The sequence below is a fragment of the Hippocampus bargibanti genome, linkage group LG08, assembly GCF_051943395.1.
Source record: "Hippocampus bargibanti isolate YZ-2025 linkage group LG08, ASM5194339v1, whole genome shotgun sequence".
Classification (NCBI taxonomy): Eukaryota; Metazoa; Chordata; class Actinopteri; order Syngnathiformes; family Syngnathidae; genus Hippocampus; species Hippocampus bargibanti.
The window spans coordinates 2,355,584-2,375,533 of NC_142741.1; the positions used below are offsets into that span (position 1 = coordinate 2,355,584).

Below are 19,950 nucleotides of genomic sequence, written 5' to 3' on the forward strand. Positions count from 1 at the left end.
GCGAGGGGGAAGAAAGCTGTCGGTGAGCAAAGCGTAAATCTGGGCATTGTGAAGGCGCGCCCGGCGGAATGGTTTGGTTGACCTTATGTTCAAGGATGGGACAGTGTGAGCCACTCGGCCAATTAGACTCGTCTGCTTTCACCTTGAAGCGCACCCCCCACAGCTGCGTGTCTCTATCTGAGCCACGACGACGACGACGACGACGTGGCCTCCGGCTTTTGAGTCGCCAGCAAGACGCCGCCAAAGCAAATAACATTTGCCTCACCGCCCTCCCCCTTTTTTTTATGACTTGCATGTCTTCCATTTTTCCAATGTTCTTCGTTTTTTTTTTTTAAATCCGGGATTGCCTATAAAGCGCAACGCTGGCGCGTGTGGCTGCCGCTGCTCACCCGCAGAATATTCATTAATTTGCTCTGTGCTCTATATGTAATATTTGAAGGGATTTAAACATTCTAATGGGTTCCCCAAATTCATAACTCGAGAGGAAACCATAACTACAATGTGGCCCACGGCAAAAAATTATTTTGACACCCCTGATTTAAAGTGTCCAAAAAACGTCTTCAAAATGAAACCGGAAGTGGCCAGTTTCAGAAGGTCCCGCCCCCTTGTTCGTGACGTCACGCCAAGACGTCTTGCATTGCTGGAGAATCAAAACAATGGCTTCAGATTGAGAGAAGATGCTTTCTTGTTACTCATCCAGTTATGAATATGATTCGAATACAGTAAAGTCTCGTTATATCGATATTCAAGAGAGTCCGAAAAAATATCGATATAACCGGGACTATCGATATATCCGACCCTGTTTGCATGTAATTTTCTCCGTGCGTGCATAGAAATAGTATCGATATAACCGGGACTATCGATATATCCGATATTGATATAACGAGACTTTACTGTAGTTCTGAAGAGGAAAGCATAAATGTTTGCAATCGATTAAAGGAGTCCTCACATATCAATTCGAGCCGTCAATGGCATCTGGTGTGCCAGAAAATGAAAAAGTTGTCGTTTGTACACTTTCCGGCAGGTTGCACAGTGCAATATTTGCATTGCGTCGTCTGCTCCAAGCCACGTAAACTCCTCTTTCCGCTATGCTCTCAATGTACGTTTACGTTTTGTAGCGTCATAAATTTTGTTAGCTTCTTTTGAGCCTCTCTTCTCGGGCTTTGGGGTTTTGTCTTGATTCCTAACCACTTATTTATTTTTCTTGTGTTATCTGTGCGTCTACTTTTTTTTGCAAATGCACGACCTGATAACGCTTGGGAAAGTTATTCGATGCTGGCTTCTGATTGGCTGCCGAGTATGTCAATTGCCAAACGAACCGAAATTTCAAACCGAACGAAAGTTTTGAAATCGGAATAAAGCAAACGTTTGATTTAAAAAAAAAAAAAAGAAAAAATCTTAAAAGTTGTCGGCCACCCGGGCAGAGAGATTCTGGAAGTTGTACGCCAGGCGTAAAAGTTACACGCCTCGGGCATCCGGGCAGACGTTATTTCAAACACTGTTATATGATTGACAATATTCTTCTGAAAAGCTTGCGACAGTATCCGGTGAGTTGCAATGCGCCGCTACACCAAACAGACGGCTGCCTCAGCTGCACACCAATGTGATTTATGCTTCCATTGATGTGCGCCGCAGAGAGTTAATGATTATGTGCCACAGTTAGTGGCTAAATAATATCTGACGCGGCCTGGAAAGGTCTCTCCTGGAACAATTGTAACCCGTGCCGGACACACGCTGCTCCAGCTATTGAATCAACTCTGTAAACGTCAAGAGCTTGAAATGTAGCAGTCAATGAATGAGGTTACATCATGGTGGAGCAAAAACGACTTATATCACGATCAAGCGATGCAAAAAAAAAAAAAAAAAGTAAATAATAATAATCACATTGCTCTTGATAGACCCTATTTGTATTCGGTTAAAGTGCAAGTTGTGTCCATAATTTGTAAAATCACTTCAAATGACTTGTACTGAGCGTATTCTACAAAGATTCCACGGCATATAGCTATATTTTACCTTTTAATACTCGCGCTGAATATTCAGGAAGTCTTGTTTTCGAGTGGATGACGATGCCTGACGTGACGTCACTGAAGGAACACCCCTGACCGAGAAAGCGACACACAATGCATTCTGGGTACTTTGTTTGGTGTGAAAACTTCGTGTTGATCCGTGTTGATGGCGAAATTAGAAGGAAAACACATAACGCGATGGTTAATCGTGTGTTGCACCAAGACTACTATTTGATACTAGTTGACACAAATTCCCACAAATCAACCCATTTCCAACAGAGCTTGTGCGCCATTATGTGCATTTTCTGGGACGTTACATTGCAGTCCAAACACCTCAAAACGACCCGGAAAGACTTCTTTAATCAATTGCAAACATGTATGCTTTCTTCTTCAGAACTATTTGAATCATATTCATAACTGGATGAGTAACAAGAAAGCATCTTCTCTGAATCTGAAGCCATTGTTTGGATTCTGGAGCAAGGCAAGACGTCCTGCCGCACAGGTGTCAAAGTCAAGGCCCGCGGGCCAAATCCGGCCCACCACATCATTTTTTTCGGCCCGCGAAAGCAAATCAAACTTGTGAAATTCCATGACGCTTGCTAAAATCCGAACCAAAATTTCATATTTTTGGATGTAAACCACAATAACAGTCATTATTCTTGACTTCAGATTTGAAAACTAGTTGTTCATTAATTTTGTGTGTGCTCTATATGTAATATGTGGAGGGGATTAAACATTCTAATGGCTTCCCCAAATTCCTCGAGAGGAATCCATAACTACAATATGGCCCGCGGCAAAAAATTACTTTGACACCCCTGTCCTGGCGTGATGTCACGAACAAGGGGGCTGGACCTTCTAAAACTGGCCACTTCCGGTTTCAATTTGAAGTAGTTTTTAGACACTTTAAGTCATTTTTATTGGTGTTTTGCATTTGACTAAAAAGATCATCCTGCGTGTTTTGGGTATTTTAGATGCCAGAAAACGTTTTTCTGATGTCAGTTAGGAAACCAAAAAATGGTGCCGGTTGTCTTTTAAAGAAAAGTGGAAGTTAATTTATTCACCGAATTTGCACGTGGTTAGTTTTTTTCTTTGTGGGGGTGGATATAAAGCGCTGGCCAGACCTCTGGCAATGTTCTTCTTTTCCATGAGGGGGCAGCATTTGCTTTTTGTCCATGTTAGCGCTTTGTTACAGCTTCAGCGCTATACAAATCGATATGTATGTATTGTATTGCATTTTGTACAACTGCCCCCATTTCAAGCTAAGAAAACTCCAACCCATATAATTTAAGAATTAACTCTTTTTTCTGATGAAAGAACAGAATCCAGGGTTTCTTAAGCTGCATTAAATTTTTATGTAGTCCTAAAACTCAGTCTTCTGTGGGTCCTGCAATTTGAGTGAAAATGACAAAAACCCTGGCACCGCAGTGGACAATTTTTTTGCACATTGTCTGGCAGGGAATGAGTGAAAAACTGTCGACTAACCAAATTGAGGTCCCGAAGAAATGCTTCTTTCTCCCAAAAGCTGACTGTCAAACTTCTATGGACTCAAAGCAGCACAAGCTTTGTCTAAGATGTCCTTTTTAATTTTGGAAAAATTTGGATGAGTAGCAAGCACCTGCAAATAAAATACACGGAACATTCTGAGAATATAAAAAAAATGGAGAAAAAAAAACTTCAAAAACACATATTAAAGGATTTTAAACCTTACTTCACCTTATGGCAGACATCGATGGCGTCAAAATTCTGTTTTGATTTTAAATAGTTCCAAGCAAGTTTATATCCTGTTGGGAGAAATTACAAAATGACATTTATTTTGGTTCAGACTTTCACATAAATCAGGATTGTCCAAAGTCCGGCCTGAGGGCCAAATACGGCCCAGGGTCAATTTTCATCCGGCCCGCAGTATCCGTCACAAAATCAATAACGTCTGGCCCGCATGTAGAATGAGTCCATTGGGCACTAGCGCTGTTACCTGTGTGTGCTAAGTGCTGCTATCTAGAGCCTCAATTAGGAACAGCAAATTACAGTGATACCTTGGCTGACGAACTTAATTGGTTCCCAGACAGAGTGTGTAAGGTGAAAAGTGTGTATCCCAAAAATGAATTTCTCAGAGGAAACCATTAAAATGAGAATAATTCATTCCCAGGTCCCCATAAAACAGAATGTTCTACATTCTAATTTTCTAAGCCTTAAAACTACACAAAATATACATTATTTTATGTATAATAAATGTGCTCTGGTATTAAAATTAAATAAATAAACTGTACTGTAAAATAAAGTCATTTTATGGACCTTTGTGATGGTCGTTGATGGCTGGAATGGAGTTCATCAGTATTAAACACTTGATGAGGAACGAATGATCCCTTGAAGGTGCTTTCTATGCGATAATTTTATCTAGTTCCTCATCAATTGTGTTCTGTTTAGCTGGGTTGATAGCTTTTTGCATCAAGTGTACAGATGGCTTGTGCGGGTTATTTGTGGAGCCTGATTGATGGGATATTTTAACCTTGCAGTCTTTGACCTATCAAGGGGAAACAAGTCCAAACTTCACGGTTTTCTATCCATGTTTTCACTCTCGGCTGCCATTTCCTTCTTAAGAGAACGGGCTCGTTTGCAAACGACACATCACTCATTGTGGTGCTCCGTGTGTATCCCGAAAAATAGTTCGTATGCCAAGGTAAAATGTTCATAAATGTAACGTTCGGTAACCGAAAAGTTCGTAAGCCAAGGGGTTCGTAAACCGAGGTATCACTGTAGTTGCGAGACCTGTTGTGGCTCAATATTACTTCACATATAAGGCGCACCGCCGGCGTGTAAGGCGCAGGGGTAACTTTTGAAAAAAAGTTACCTTTTGGTAACTTTGGTTAGCTTTTGGGTGTGCCTTATACACCAGAAAATATGGTAATTGCTGTTATATGTAAAGAACATCCACCAAGGTTGTGCCCCTCCCTACATTTTTAAAACACAAAATCTGGCCCCCCTGACGTAAACGATCAACCTACCAATGGTTGGATTGAATTGATTTCCATATTTCCACGCCAGTTTATAGTTGAATGCTGCATCGCGAAATGCCTGCTCTTTTTCCATAATGAATCCTCGGTATTCATAAGCTTTACAGCAAGACTGGAGAGACGATGTTCACTTTGAATTTTTGTTCCTCAGTGATATGGATAATTCAGCAAACAATTGCAACACGAAAAACAAAAGTTTCGAATGAAATGTGGTCAACACGTTAAAAATGCACACAGCACTGACCTTGTTACGGCTGAGACATTTGTTGAGGAGGTCATCTGCCAAATCGTACTTCCCCGAATGGATGTAGATGTTCGCTAGGAGCAACCAACTCTTCTCAAACTCATTTGCGTCAATAATATTCCAAGTCATCTTTCCAATAAGTTTTAATTGGTTCCTGGCTTGAGGGGTTTGTTTCAACATCATGAATGCCGTTGCGATGGCCAGCAGGGCTGGCACGTGGACTTCCTAAAGTCAAACATCCCGCTTACACCAAAGATGGCGACGTAGTCCAGTCCCTTTCCTGCATTTATGTTGCATTAACTCATTCACTGCCAGACCATGTGTCCACTCCAGTGCCAGGGTTTTTATCATTTTCACTCACCCACAGAATATTGAGTTTTAGGACTACATCAACATTCAGTTCAGCGTAAGAAACCTTAGACTCTCTTCTTTCATCTGAAAAAAAAGTTAATTCCTAAGCTATATGTTGTCTGGAGGTATCTGAGCTTGAAATGGGGGCGGCTGTACAAAATACAATACAGTGATACATTGGCTTACGAACTTAATTGGTTCCCAGACAGAGTGTGTAAGGCGAAAAGTGTGTATCCCAAAAAGTGATTTCCCATAGGAAACCATTAAAATGAGAATAATCCGTTCCCAGGTCCCCATAAAACATAATTTCTGTAATTATTCGTAAACCGAGGTATCAAGTGTATCAAGAGTAATTTGTTCGGAAACTGAGATATGACTGTACAATATATACATATTGGTTTATATCGTGTTTTAACAACAGCTGAAGCTGTAAAAGCCCTAACATGGAAAAAAGGCAAATACTGCCCCTTCGTGGAAGAGAAAAACATTGCCAGAGGTCTGACCAGCGCTTCATCGGCATCCCCGCAGGAAAAACCAAAACCTGAACAAATTCAGGAACGCACTTTTCAATTCTCGAATAAATTTGGGAATGGCAGCGAATGAGTTAATTGGAAAAAAATTAATTTGATCACATTCTTACCACATTAGTTGCGATCTCCGTAAAAACAGAGAGAGCTTTCTCTATATTGGCCTTCTGTTTTGTGGCCAGTAAGCAGTAGTTCTCTAAAATACGAAGTTTTACGTGTTCTTCGGGTGTTTCTGGCTTTATTTCCTTCAAAAGTTGATGAGCCGTTGTCACCGCAACCCTCTCGATTTCCTGTTTTTCTGACGAGCTCCTGATGAGTGAAGTAAACTTGTGACAAAACTATCTCAATGCGTTCCTTGTTTGTTTTCGTGAATCTTACCCAATACTAAAATCGAGATTACATAATTCCATTCCCATCATGTCATTGTTGAGATTCAGGTAGATTTCGATCATGTTATGGAGAGACTTTTGACCCCATCTGGGATCTTTTCGGGTTTGGTTGAAATGATGCAGAGCCGCATTCGCTTCTCCGGTATACCTGCGGATTAAATACAAATTTGGTAAAACAATACAGTGATAGCTTGGTTTACGAACACTTTAGCTCACGAACTTTTCGCCTGACGAACATTAAATTTGCGAAGATATAAACTTCCCATACGAACTACTTTTCGGCGGACGGACCAAACCACACTGCGCCACGGTGGCTATCGGACTAGTTTTCCACACCCCGTTTGAGTGCAGACGTGGTTTGCTATCGAGTGGAGTACATCTTCTATCATGGGACTGAAAAAGACCCCACCACAGACTAGTGTTAAGCCGAAGAGGACACAAAAGAAAATCACGGTCGAGCAGATGAAGGAGATCATCGAAAAACACGAACGAGGCGTGCGTTTCTATGACTTAGCGTCACAGTACCAGTATGCTAAGTTGACCATTGCTACGTGTAACTAAGGGTGTTTCTGTGTTGTCTTGTCTGTGTTGAAAAACTGTTGATTTGGACGAAAAGTGACGAAAAGCAGCTAGCAGGGGACCGTGTGAGTGAGGGTATTATTGCCGAGAAAGCACAGCAACTTCACTCAGATATCATCAAGAGGTAACTACATCAACGACCATAACAAAAGTAAATAAAACGACTTTATGATACAGTACAGTTTATTTCTTTAATTAAAATACAATAGCACATTTATTATACATCAAATAAGGTATATTTTGTGTCGTTTTAAGGTTTATTGAGTAGAAATTTATGTTTTATGGGGACCTGGGAACGGATTATTCTCATTTTAATGGTTTCTTATGGGAAATAAATATTTGAAAGACAAACTTTTAGCCTTGCACACTTTCTGGGAACCAATTAAGTTCGTAAGCCGAGGTATCAGTGTATGCAAAGCGGATGAACTCAACAATCAGGTGACTTACCAAAGATAAAGTCCTTTGCAGTAGTTAAAACCCGGTTCGAATGTCACTCCGGTTGAATATTTTTCCACCCTCTCAAAAAATGTGAGCATGTCTTCCAATTTCCCAGCCTTCCTCAGCAAGTCAATGAGACGTGACACGGTTGAGAAGTTTTCTTGAAACAAAAAGTATAGATTACAAATTAATAATCATTTAAAGACGCCAGTTCGCCACCGACATCCCATTTTGACTTTCTCCAAATTCTCATAAAACATAACGATTTTGCACCTGGCTTGCTCTCCAATAGCTTCTGATAAAAAGAAACTGCTTGCTCATCATCCCGTCTCCTGAACATAATATCGGCCATCATCTAAATACAGAGAAAGGGTTAAAATCGGTTGCGCTGATGCACTCTTAAAGGAACACCGAAAGGTGGAACACACCAAAGTTGCATCTTGATTAAACGGGTCGTTCTTCAAAATGACGTTACATTGTTCCTGGCATGCATCAACTTCATCTAACGTGAGGAATATCTGTGCCAACTCCAGCATCAACTAGAATTAAATAGTTAGTGGATTACTTATGAAAAGAGATCAATACTAAATGGAGCAATGGTTTAGCAACAGGAAGGATGTTTCGGTTCATTCAGTAGAACCGACCTTGTGATCAGTTTCACAATGCGCGAGAGCTTCTTTGTAGAAATCGATGGCTCTGTCGTAGACTCTTTGACTTGTGTAGTGTTGAGCCATCTCGCGGCAGATCTTGGCAGCTAACTGCTTCTGGACGTCAAAGCTGTCAGGTTGTTCTAATTGCACCCGCTTCAGCACTTTGGCTTGTATATCCCGTGCCTGGCAAAAGTACTCACATTTGTCACTGACAGATATACTGATAGAATGGAAATGGAAATGGAAACTAAATTGGAAATGTCCCACAATACTTTTTATCAGTGGCGGAGAGTCAAGGCTTGCAAAGCCTTCTCTGCTGCCCTAAAAATATCCGAATCACGGATTGATGTTAATTATATTTTGTCCATTAATTCTTATTAAACAATTCCAAATTGTCTTTCAGCTTCTTTTCATGACTTTTCCCCTCTTGCGCTGCTTCCAGATGTGTGTTTTCGTATTTACGACACCATTTTTTTTTCCCCTAACTGACAGAAAAACGTTTTATAGCATCTAAAGTACCCAAAACACCCCGGCTGATATTTTTAGGGAAATGCAAAACACCAATAAAAATGTATGCACACTGTATTGCTATGTTGATTCAATATGAGTTTTGTCAACCCACAATGGCTGAAGGATGAGAAGAAATTAATTTGGTTGGAGATTTAGTGTTACATCCATTTTCAAGACGGACCTTTCAGAATACAGTGAGACCTCAACTTACGAACTTAATTGGTTCCCAGACAGTGTAAGGCGAAGTGTGTATCTCAAAAAACAATTTCCCATAGGAAACAATTAAAATGGGAATAATCCGTTCCCGGGTTTTCATAAAAAAATAGTTTTTTAACTAAATAAGCCTTAAAACTACACACAACATACCTTATTCTATGTATAATAAATGTATTGTAATTCATACATAGCACTACTGAAGGCCTAGCGAAATCCATGGCCCGCCACTGCTTTTTATTCATGTTTATTGCAACTTTGATGGCTAACCTGCTAGCTTTAGTCAAGGATTAACACCACTTTAACAGATTTAATTTTGTAGACAGGTGCAGGTAAAAACTGCCATATGTGTGTGTGTTTTTTTTCACTTGTGTAAATCTAATTTAAATGGACTTACCCTTTGTAGGGATATTAAGGCTTCTTCGGCTTTGTCAACCCTATTTTGGACCTTTGCCAACAGCATTAGATAACGGCAATCATCTGATAGTGCGCTTAGAACGTTCACTTGGACAGTCCATGGAAATAAAAAAAAAAAAGTTGGGTGTGAGCATGTGAGGAGCAAAATTAACATAATAAGACAAAGTTTTGAGATGGTAATGAGAGATGAGAAATCCGAACTTTACTAAACAAAAACTCTTGTTGATCTCGCTGGAAGTACTTTAGGTGATTTTCTGTGGCAGACATGAGTCTCTTGTGATGTTATCAAAGTATAGGCTTTATAAGGTCAGTATAAGTACCGCTAAGTACCTGGTTTGTGGGAAAGAGCATCAAGCAAAACACTCTCACAGCGCTCGTATTGCTTCAGCTTCATCAGCAACTCGGCCAGATCATAGCGGAGAAAGTTCTGTTGTCCGGTTTTCAGTGCAGCTTCGTAATAATGTAATGCCTGCGTCAAATTATGGGCGTGTCAGTATCGCGTTTGCTGTGATCCTAATACAGTAAAGTCTCGTTATATCGATATTCTCGGGAGTCCGAAAAATATCGATATAACCGGGACTATCGATATATCCGACCCTGCGCGCATGTAATTTTCTCCTTGCGTTCATAGAAATAGTATCGTAATAAGCGGTACTATCGATATAACCGATATCGATATAACGAGACTTTACTGTATTAAATATAAAGGTACCCCTCCAAAAAAAAATGGATTACAAGTACTAACCTTGTCATAGTAATGAGTCTTGATCAGAAACTTGCCAAACTTGCTGACAAGGGCGCCATCTTCCGGCGTTTTTTCCAGAGCGTGCCCGTAGACCTCAATGGCTTTCTCTGGCTAAATGTAGAACCACGTTTCGCAATTAGAGAAAGTATATAAGCAGATAGCAATCCAAATATGTGCTTGTTTAATTAGATTGGATTAGCATTTGTTAGTCTCGCAGTGGAGACATTTACATTTCACAGTAGCAAAGTGATGAAAGGAAAGGAAGAAGTAAAACAAAAACAAAACACAGGAGCTGTTCTAAAGGCAGCCACTCATGCGCCGCCATCTTGAAGTCAAAACAATAACAAAAAATAAATAAAAATGACACAACACGAAAGACACAGGCATTCTATCTCAAGCACTTTCTGCAACCTCTGTTGTATGAAACAGTTTTCGATGAAAGAGAGAATCAAAGTGTCCTTTTCACCAATGGATCAGAGACGTCATGGTGGAATATGCATGGCTGCTACAGGCTAAATGTTGAAAGCAAACACGAAGCTGTAGCATCCATGGACAAAAAGAGATTGTATAACATCTCCTGCCCCATGTAAATCCGCTTCAATTCCAAGCTGCGACAGTTCCACGTACTTTAATACAGTTTGTATATGAAAACAAGCCTCCTGTGTTTACCACCTACCTCTAAAATACGCATATAAGCTTCTCCGAGTAAGACGTATGCATGAGGACTGGGTAACTTGTCTAATATTTCCCTGGAGGAGAGATCAGTTAAATAGTTTTTAATGTCAGAAAGGCTTTTGTATTTATAATGACTGTTTTCCAGTTTTACATTTTGGTGATTGATTCTTTAAATCTGCATTGTAAAATATATATAATAGATAATCAGCAACTACTGCAATCAGATAAGCCTCACCTGTAGCAGCTCACATACAGCCGCTTATCCTTTTTGTGATTCAGGTAAATGTCTGCCATTTTCTCCTTGGCTTGGATGTAATAGAGCTGCTCAGGTGTAATGTTTCTGAGCATATTGAGTGCCAACTCCGTATCACCGTGAAATAAAGCGAGATCTACATTGGCGATAGTTACTCGAAGCTCCTCAGGAGTGCCTGAGAATTTATTGATGGCGTCCTGCATCACCTTGGCTGCTTCTTGCTGCAATGACAATCCATAGACAGTCTAATATAAAAACACTGTGAAGCAAATAGCTACAGTGCTACCTCAGCTTACGAACGCTTTAGCTCATGAACGTTTCGGCTTAAGAACATTAAATTCACGAGAATATAGTCTTGGCTGATGAATTAGTTTTTGGAGGACGAACCAAGCCACACGGCGCCACGGTGGCTGGCGGACTAGTTTTAGTCACGCCCTCTCTTTGACTGCGGACATGGTTTGTTATCGAGTGGCTACTTTTGCTATTATGAGACCGAAAAAAGACCCCACCACAGGCTAGTGTTAAGCCGAAGAGGACACAAAAGAAAATTACGGTCGAGCAGAGGAAGGACATCATCAAAAAACAGGAACGAGGTGTGCGTTTGTGTGACTTAGCGTCCCAGTACCAGTATGCTAAGTCGACCATTGCTGCGTGCGGCTAAGGGTGTTTCTGTGTTGTCTAAGCGACGGTCTCAGGCAATAGAAGAGGTTGAAAAACTTCTGTTGATTTGGATTAACGAAAAGCAGCTAGCAGAGGACAGTGTGAGTGACGGTATTATGGCCGACAAAGCACGGCAACTTCACTCGGATATCATCAACAGGCAACTACATCAACGACCATCACAAAGGTAAATAAAACAACTTATTATACATTACATTATACAGTACAGTTTATTTTTTTAATTACAATACAATAGCACATTTATTATATGTAAAACAAGGTATATTTTGTGTAATTTTAAGGCTTATTTCGTAGATAATTATGTTTTAGGGGGAACTGGGAACGGATTATTCGCATTTTAATTGTTTCTTATGGGAAATAAATATTTGGTTTGGAAGACAAACTTTTCATTGTACACATTTTCTGGGAACCAATTAAGTTCGTAAACTGAGGTATCATTGTATTTTCAATGAACAAGCCAACGGTTTAAAAGACTGAGAATAATGTCGTGTAGTAGCCTTGCTTCTACCTGTTTATTGCTGAGCCGCAAAGCCTCAGCTAACTCCAAGAAAATCGACAAGCAATCTGCAGAACTCAATTCGATCTTTTGCATCCTGGACTTCGCTGATGATCCAGCCCGACAGACACCGGGAAGATTCATAGCGGTTTGCAGAATCTGAATCGCTTCAGTCAGCTCACCCATTTTCTTCTTTGCTTGAGCCTTGACCAGCAGGTACAATGGATGCTCTCGAATCTGGATCGGAGTATGAAGATTGAATTGAAAGTCAGTGAGAGTATGACAACCTCAAAATAAACAAATTCCAGAACCTTGACCACCCATCTACTGACACGCTTACCTCAAAGTTATGACTGAGGCAGAGTTCAAGCGACTGGAAACACAAAGTGAAATTGTCGCGTAACAAGTGGATCTGAGCCATGAGAAGATGCGCGTCCGTGTGAGAGGGACACTGTTCCAAACAGTGCTGTAGACGACTTTGAGCACAGTCGATATCGCCTGAAATGATCACAGACACACCGTGGTTCAAAAGAATCTACTAAAAGAGGCGGGTACAGTGATACCTTGGTTTACAAAGTTAATTGGTTCCCAGACAGTGTGTGTAAGGCGAAAAGTGTGTATCGCAAAAATTAATTTCCTATAGGAAACCATTATAATGAGAAGAATCCGTTCCCAGGTCACCATAAAACATGTTTTTTTATTTTTCTAAGCCTTAAAACTACACAAAATATACAGTAAAGTCTCGTTATATCGATATCGGATATATCGATAGTCCCGGTTATATCGATACTATTTCTATGCACGCACGGAGAAAATTACATGCAAACAGGGTCGGATATATCGATAGTCCCGGTTATATCGATATTTTTTTGGACTCCCTTGAATATCGATATAACGAGACTTTACTGTACCTTATTTTACGTATAATAAATGTGCTATGGTATTATAATTAAAGAAATAAACTGTACTGTATAATAAAGTCGTTTTTTACCTTTGTGATGGTCGTTGATGGCTTGATGGAATGGATAGCTTTTTGCATCAAGTGTCTCAAGAAGCTCAGGTTTGTACATCTTGGAAGTTGTGATATTGTAACAGCAACAGATGCAAGCAGACACACTAGAAACTTCATTAATAGCTGGTTCCCTTGCTTGTCTTTTCATTTCAAATTGAACTGATGGCTAGTGCTGGTTATTTGTGGAGCCTGGTTGATGGGAATTTTAACCTTGCAGTCTACACGCTGCCGTTGAACTATCAAAGTCCAAATGTCACTGTTTTCTATCCATTTTGTCACACTCTCTCTCTCTGTCATCTGCCTGTCTCTTTAATGTTTAAACCACCTCCCTTCACTTCTGCATTCTTGACCAATCACGTGGCTTTAACCGAAGACTGGGGGCGGCGAATAGAGGACCTTGTGTTTTACGAGAACTGGCTCGTTCGCGAACGACACATCACTCATTGTGGCATCTGTGTGTATCTCAAAAAATAGTTTGTACGCCAAGGTAAAATGTTCATAAATTTCATGTTCGTAAACCGAAAAATTCGTAAACCAAGGGGTTCGTAAACCGAGTTATCACTGTATCTCATTTTTGAAAACAACAGCGCTCACCGGAATGATACCTGACTTTGGCTTGCAGGAAAAGACCTTGAAGAAGGCCTGGCACAATTTTGACCACTGTGTCCAACAAAGTAGCGCAGTGCCTGAGCTGAGGAACTGCAGACTGTCCCTGAGCTGAAGGCTAAACCAGAATCAGTAAATAGGGTTGAGAATCCCCCCCCCCCCCAAAAAAAAAAAAATAACATCAAGAGTAGAAAGTAAAATCTACGTTGTACCTTAGTCGGACACAAAGCAAGATACTCCTTGACAACCTGAAAAAGGAAATCAGGATTCAGTTTCTGGAAGTACTCTACACTCAGAGGTAGACCCTGGATGGTTGAGAAGTGGGTTTCCACGGCGTCTTTTAGGAGCTTTGTTATCTCTTCTTGGGGATGACGCTTTTTAATTGCCACAAGTGCAAGCAGGTAGAGGATTTCCTAAAGAAAAGAAAGAAATATGAGGCAATCAAAAAAAAAGGAATTAATTTGTTAATTACAGTGATACCTTGGCTTACGAACTTAATTGGGTCCCACACAGCATAAGGCGAAAAGTGTGTATCCCAAAAAATTATTTCCCATAGGAAACCATTAAAATGAGAATAATCCGTTCCCAGGTCATCATAAAACATAATTTTCTACGCCTTAAAACTACACAAAATATACTTTATTTTATGTATTATACATGTGCTATGGTATTATAATTACAGAAATAAACTGTACTTTATAATAAAGTCATTTTATTTACCTTTGTGATAGTCGATGGCTTGATGGAATGGAGTGGCCGGTTTCATCAGCATTAAACACTTGATGAGGAACGTAACCTTCTTTCACCATTGTGAGGAATGATCCCCTGTAGGTGCTTTCTCTGTGATAATTTTACCTTGTTCCTCATCAATTTTGTTCTGTTTAGCTGGGTTGATAGCTTTTTGCATCAAGTGTAAAGATGGTTTGTGCGGGTTATTTGCGGAGCCTGATTGATGGGATATTCTAACCTTGCAGTCTACACTCTGCCTTTGAACTATCAATGTTGAAATGAGTCCAAATTTCAAAGAAGAGAGTCTAACATTTGTTACGTTGCACTGAATGTTTATGTAGTCCTGAAACTCAATATTCCGTGGGTCCTACAATGTGATTGAAAATGACAAAAACCCTGGCACTGGAGTGAGCACATTTTTGCACATCGTCTGGCAGTGAATGAGTTAATTAATTGAAAAAATAACTAATGGGCAGATTATGCTTAAAAATGAAAAAAAAATGTTATCTTTAGAATTTGTTTAACCTTTTTGTTGAAAATAAACAATCACAAATTCACGTCATGGAAGGCAAATACAAATATAGAAGAAGACTAAAAAAAATGCATAAAATATACCCCCGATTTTCCTGTAGTTTGTTGAATTTCCGTCAGAAATTCCAAATCTTTCTCCGCTTCTTCCAGGGAACCCTCAATCAGCTGGCACCAAATTAAACCTGTATAATGATACATAAATATAATAATAATAAATCTATTACGTACTTATCTATTAGCTATCTAATTTTCTATGCATTTTAGATACTTCGGGTTGAGCCAACGCTGGCTCGTGTTGCTATTAGCTATCTACCTAGCTATTTGTGTGCTATCTAGCTAGCTCGCTAATAGCTAGCTAACTTTCTATCTATTTGAGTTATTCCGGGTTGAGTCAACGCTGGCTCGTGTTGCTATCTATTAGCTATCTACCTAGCTAGCTATTTGCTATCTATCTATTAGTTATCTATTAGCTAGCTAATTTTCTATTTATTTGAGGTATTCCGGATTGAGTCAATGCTGGCTCGTGTTGCTATCTATTAGCTATCTACCTAGCTATCTGTTTGCTATCTATCTAGCTAGCTACTAGCTATATTAGCTAGCTTTCTAGCTATTTGAGATACTTCCAGGTTGAGTGAACGCTGGAGTGTGTGGCTGCCGCTGCTCACCCACAGAAAAACTGATCCTGTGACTGTAAAGTGACTTTGAGAGTTTTGAAAGGCACTTAGGAATCAAATGTATTACTATTGTTGAGAACAAAATGGACCCAAATGATTTTAAAATCATTTGGGTCAAAATCAAAATACCCTATCAACAACGTTCGGTCCACTTTGCAATTTACCCGTCAACGCAGTGAGGCTCATCTCATCCAGCGTCATGGCCGTCTTATACCACTTGACGGCCTCCTTGATTTTACCCTGAAGCACCATCAGGTAGCCCAACTCTGCTGCTAAATCGGCGTTTTCTTGAGTCACGACGAATGCTTTTTCCACCATTCTGAACACCTGCTCGAGCACCATCTCATTTCGTCCACACTTGAAGGAATGGATACAGAAAACGGTTACGGCCACAAGCATGACCAATGACGATTTTTTTTTTAATTTTATGTATTATTTATTTTTATCTTACAACTCGACTGAATGCGAGAGACATCCTGTAAGCCAGTTCTGGGTTGCGTGGCTCCTGCACATCCAGACTTGTCATGAGGTTGGAAAGATGCTTTGTTGACTGCCACATTGTATAGAAAGAGTTGAAACAACTTGGTCATTTTGCTGGTTTCTTACTATAAAGGGGTCTGTGTAAGCTCTCGGTCGTACAAGACTGGTCCATCGGTGAAAAGGTTTCTTCAGTAATGTCAGAGATGTTCGATCGGACACTGTGGACAAAGACTCGAACCCAGAAAGATTGTCTTTACTGCAGGCAGGAGACGTAGCCATTCATGACAGACGCCTGACTTCTGCAGCCCTCTGCCAAGCTATTTATTGAGAGTATATGCAAATTTATGATATATTAGTAAAACATAGTTTTCTTGATTAGAATACCACACCTCTTGAGTTCTAAGCACGAACAGCTGTAAGCAATAAAATATTGTCTTTTCCATGAACTGATACATTTGTAACCTGGCTAATGAGCTCTTCCTGTGAAGGAGTTTCAAGTCGGAAATTGCTTCGGTGATAAAGGAGTTTCCCTAGTCCTAAATTCTGTCCAAGGCCAGATCTCCGAGATGAAGATGAAAGTTTAACAAACTCTGTCTATTGACCTCAGTTTGACCCCAGGCTGTCTGTGCTTCAATCGTGTATTCCAGTCACCCACTAAGCATATAACAGCATGAAACTTTTAAATATGAAAACTTCTTATTCCCCATCAGTCATCAACGTTAGAGCAGGGACATATCAAAGCAGAGGTCTGGCACATCCGAGAAGCTTCGTCAGCAAACTGATTTTTTTGCTGGTGGCTCTGGTCCTATGTATAGAGCCACCAGCAAAAATTTTAGTTTAATGACAAAGCTTCTCGGATGAGGAGCGAAACGGTCGACGCCTTCAAAGAAGTACAGATGACAGCTGAAGAAACCCTTTCATCGATACTGTAAATGGCTCATATTGCGTACCTCAACAATGTCGCCGTTGATACATAATGCATTCAAAGTCAGCATATATAAAGCGTCTAGGTTGTTTGTATCCATTTGCAGGACCCTGAAAGGACAAGTGTGCGCAAGTTAATTTACCCACAAATGGGGTAGCATTTAAAAACCGGAATAGCTTACCTGACCGCGGCCTCTGTGGTTTGCTCCCAGTCTTGCAGGTTTAAAAATAGCGTCATCTTTTTAACAAGAGCGGGTATGAAACCGGGGAAAGTGGCAATGACCTTGTTAACCACATCTAATGCTGCGGAGTAGTTTTGACAATACTCAAAGTATTGTACCTGGAGTAGATGGAACAAAAACGACACACAAATATTGGGAAACTAAACTGAGAAAAAAGTATTTACACATACCTGTCAACTTAGAGGTTTTCCCTATACAGTGATACCTTGACTTATTAACTTAATTGGTTCCCAGAAAGTGTGTGTAAGGTGAAAAATGTGTATTCCAAACATTAACTTCCCATAGGAAATCATTAAAATGAGAATAATCCGTTCCCAGGTCCCCATAAAACATAATTTTCTACTTTCTAATGTTCTAAGCCTTAAAACTAGACAAAATATACCTTATTTTATGTATAATAAATGTTACATGGTATTATAATTAAAGAAATAAACTGTACTGTATAATAAAGTCGTTTTATTGACCTTTGTGATGTTCGTTGATGGCTTGATGGAATGGAAGTGGCCGGTTTCATCAGCATTAAACACTTGATGAGGAACGCAGCCTTCTTTCACCATCTTGAGGAATGAACCCTTGTAGGTGCTTTATCTGTGATAATTTTATCTAGTTCTTCATCAATTGTGTTCTGTTTAGCTGGGTTGATAGCTTTTTGCATCTTTTTGCATTTGCAAGTGTACAGATGGCTTGTGCGGGTTGTTTGTGGAGCCTAATTGATGGGATATTTTAACCTTGCAGTCTACACTCTACCTTTGAACTATCAAAGTTGAAACTCTCTCACTCTCCTCTGCCTGTTTCTTTAATGTTTAAACCACCTCCCCTCACTACTGCGTTCTTGACCAATCACGTGGCTTTAACCGAAGGCTGGGGGCGGGGAATAGAGGACAAAAACAGTCTGGTAAGGTAACACCAACCAAGGTATCTCCAACTATGATATCACTGTATCTCAATTTTGTTTTTAAATCACACCTTTCCCATAAGTGCAAAAGCATCTAATCCGTCCTTCAGCCCTTCATCAAAATATTTTCCAGCTTTTCTGGCATAGTCAGCTTTCCCACACGTCACATCTATCCATGCTTTCAGGATCATCCCCTGCAAAGTACACAAAAGTTTCACAAAAAGGTCACACAACCCAAAACGGTATCGTAACAGTAGCTTTTTCTTACCTCTTTCGATCCATTGGAGAGTTTAATCAATCGCTCTATGTATTCCCTTGCTTTATCATTTCGGCCCAATAGCCAAAGAAACAACCCAGCGAAGTACAGACTCTGAGGACTTGTAGTTTTGCGACCTTCTCTGATTTTACCTTCAAGCTCGCGAATAACATCTTTGTCTGTGATTCCAAAGGCAGGCATTCAAATATCATTCAGCTGAATGCGTCGTAACCAACGTTGACGACTTACCTGGCGTCGTCTTTTTTTTCTCAGCGTAGGAGAGTGCCATGAGGGAGCAGAGAGACACATCCGATCTATCCCTTATCGCATCCAACTCGGCTGTAGCTTGTCGAACGTCACCTGCGATTGAATGTAGAAATTGCTGTTTGAATAAGAAGCACATATTGAAGGGACATAGTCATTACTTCAATGGATTTCTGTCCATCTCACCTTGCATTAATGTGCCATATGCACGGAAGACACTGAAGACAGGCTCGTTGCGAAATTTCTTTTGTGCAATTCCTGTGGCAGTCGCAACGTGATTGAAGTATTTTTCGTTGCAATAATATCTAATCAAAGCCTGTCAATGAAAAATAGCCATTGGTTAAATTTTTGCAAAAAAAATATTGAATTTATCTAGGTATCAAATATTTTTCCTCCTGTGTGGGCTTATGTGTACTGTTGGATAATTGGTCTGTAAACTATTTGTGAGAAATCAAAGCTTTTTTTGTCGGATTTTTGTTTGTCAATGTCACTTAATGTATCTCAAAATGGTCATTTACAATAATTTGGTCATGTCTTCACCTGTGCCAGTGACATAGTTGAAAGCAGGACAATTAAATTATTTTTCATGACTTGTGTTTCATTTTTTGGGTGTAATTTGTGTTTGACAGTAAATTATGATTTTTAAATATAATTGGTGGTTTCTAACTAGTTTAAAAAGTAAATTTACTTTCAGCAAATCTCGGTTAAAAATGTTATTATAATCCCAGCTTTAAAATGTTAGGTGCCACCATTACAACCAAACAATCAGGTTCAAATGCTTCTTCCACCATTTTTCTATTTTCAAACAGCAGAAGATAATATTTTTCTTGATGACTCCGAGCTTCACCTCAACAACTTTTTGGTGTGGTGACTAATAAACACGAACAAACGTTACTTTAAACCAGTAAGGAATCTGCTTACCATTGCTGTGTCTTTAGTCTCCATTTTGACCGACTGGCTCTTACACGTTACAACTCAAGACATGATTTATTTTTATATTTGGGTGTTATTCGGCACATTTATTACGTTTCACTTGAAAGCCACTTTTTGAATAATTTATGACGCGTCGACAAAGGCACGTGTTGCACGAAATTTGTAAAGTTTAATCAGGTTTTGACAGTCACGGTCGCACCCGTGTATGTATTTCCCACC

The 19,950-nt window shown here is 39.9% G+C and overlaps 1 protein-coding gene across 2 annotated transcripts; it reads right to left on the reverse strand.

The window, feature by feature from the left end:
- Positions 1–3,543: 3,543 nt before the first annotated feature.
- On the reverse strand, positions 3,544–19,743 carry LOC148894272 (tetratricopeptide repeat protein 21B-like). 2 transcript variants are annotated; one of them, XM_089002685.1, is made up of 29 exons: positions 19,720–19,743; positions 18,985–19,114; positions 18,784–18,894; positions 18,547–18,713; positions 18,350–18,472; positions 17,324–17,481; positions 17,168–17,252; positions 16,189–16,287; positions 15,902–16,094; positions 15,148–15,245; positions 14,016–14,216; positions 13,792–13,921; positions 12,526–12,683; positions 12,198–12,422; positions 10,991–11,229; positions 10,757–10,829; positions 10,081–10,191; positions 9,666–9,804; positions 9,316–9,422; positions 8,190–8,378; positions 7,974–8,084; positions 7,819–7,900; positions 7,555–7,705; positions 6,518–6,676; positions 6,253–6,448; positions 5,262–5,486; positions 5,009–5,129; positions 3,720–3,787; positions 3,544–3,621 (listed from the first exon to the last, which is right to left on the reverse strand). In XM_089002685.1, exons 1-29 carry the CDS (start codon positions 19,741–19,743, stop codon positions 3,544–3,546), a joined length of 3,951 nt encoding a protein of 1,316 aa, XP_088858811.1. The 2 variants fall into 2 exon arrangements, with proteins under 2 accessions (XP_088858811.1, XP_088858812.1); XM_089002686.1 differs by having other exon boundaries at positions 10,081–10,187; positions 10,753–10,829.
- Positions 19,744–19,950: the final 207 nt, after the last annotated feature.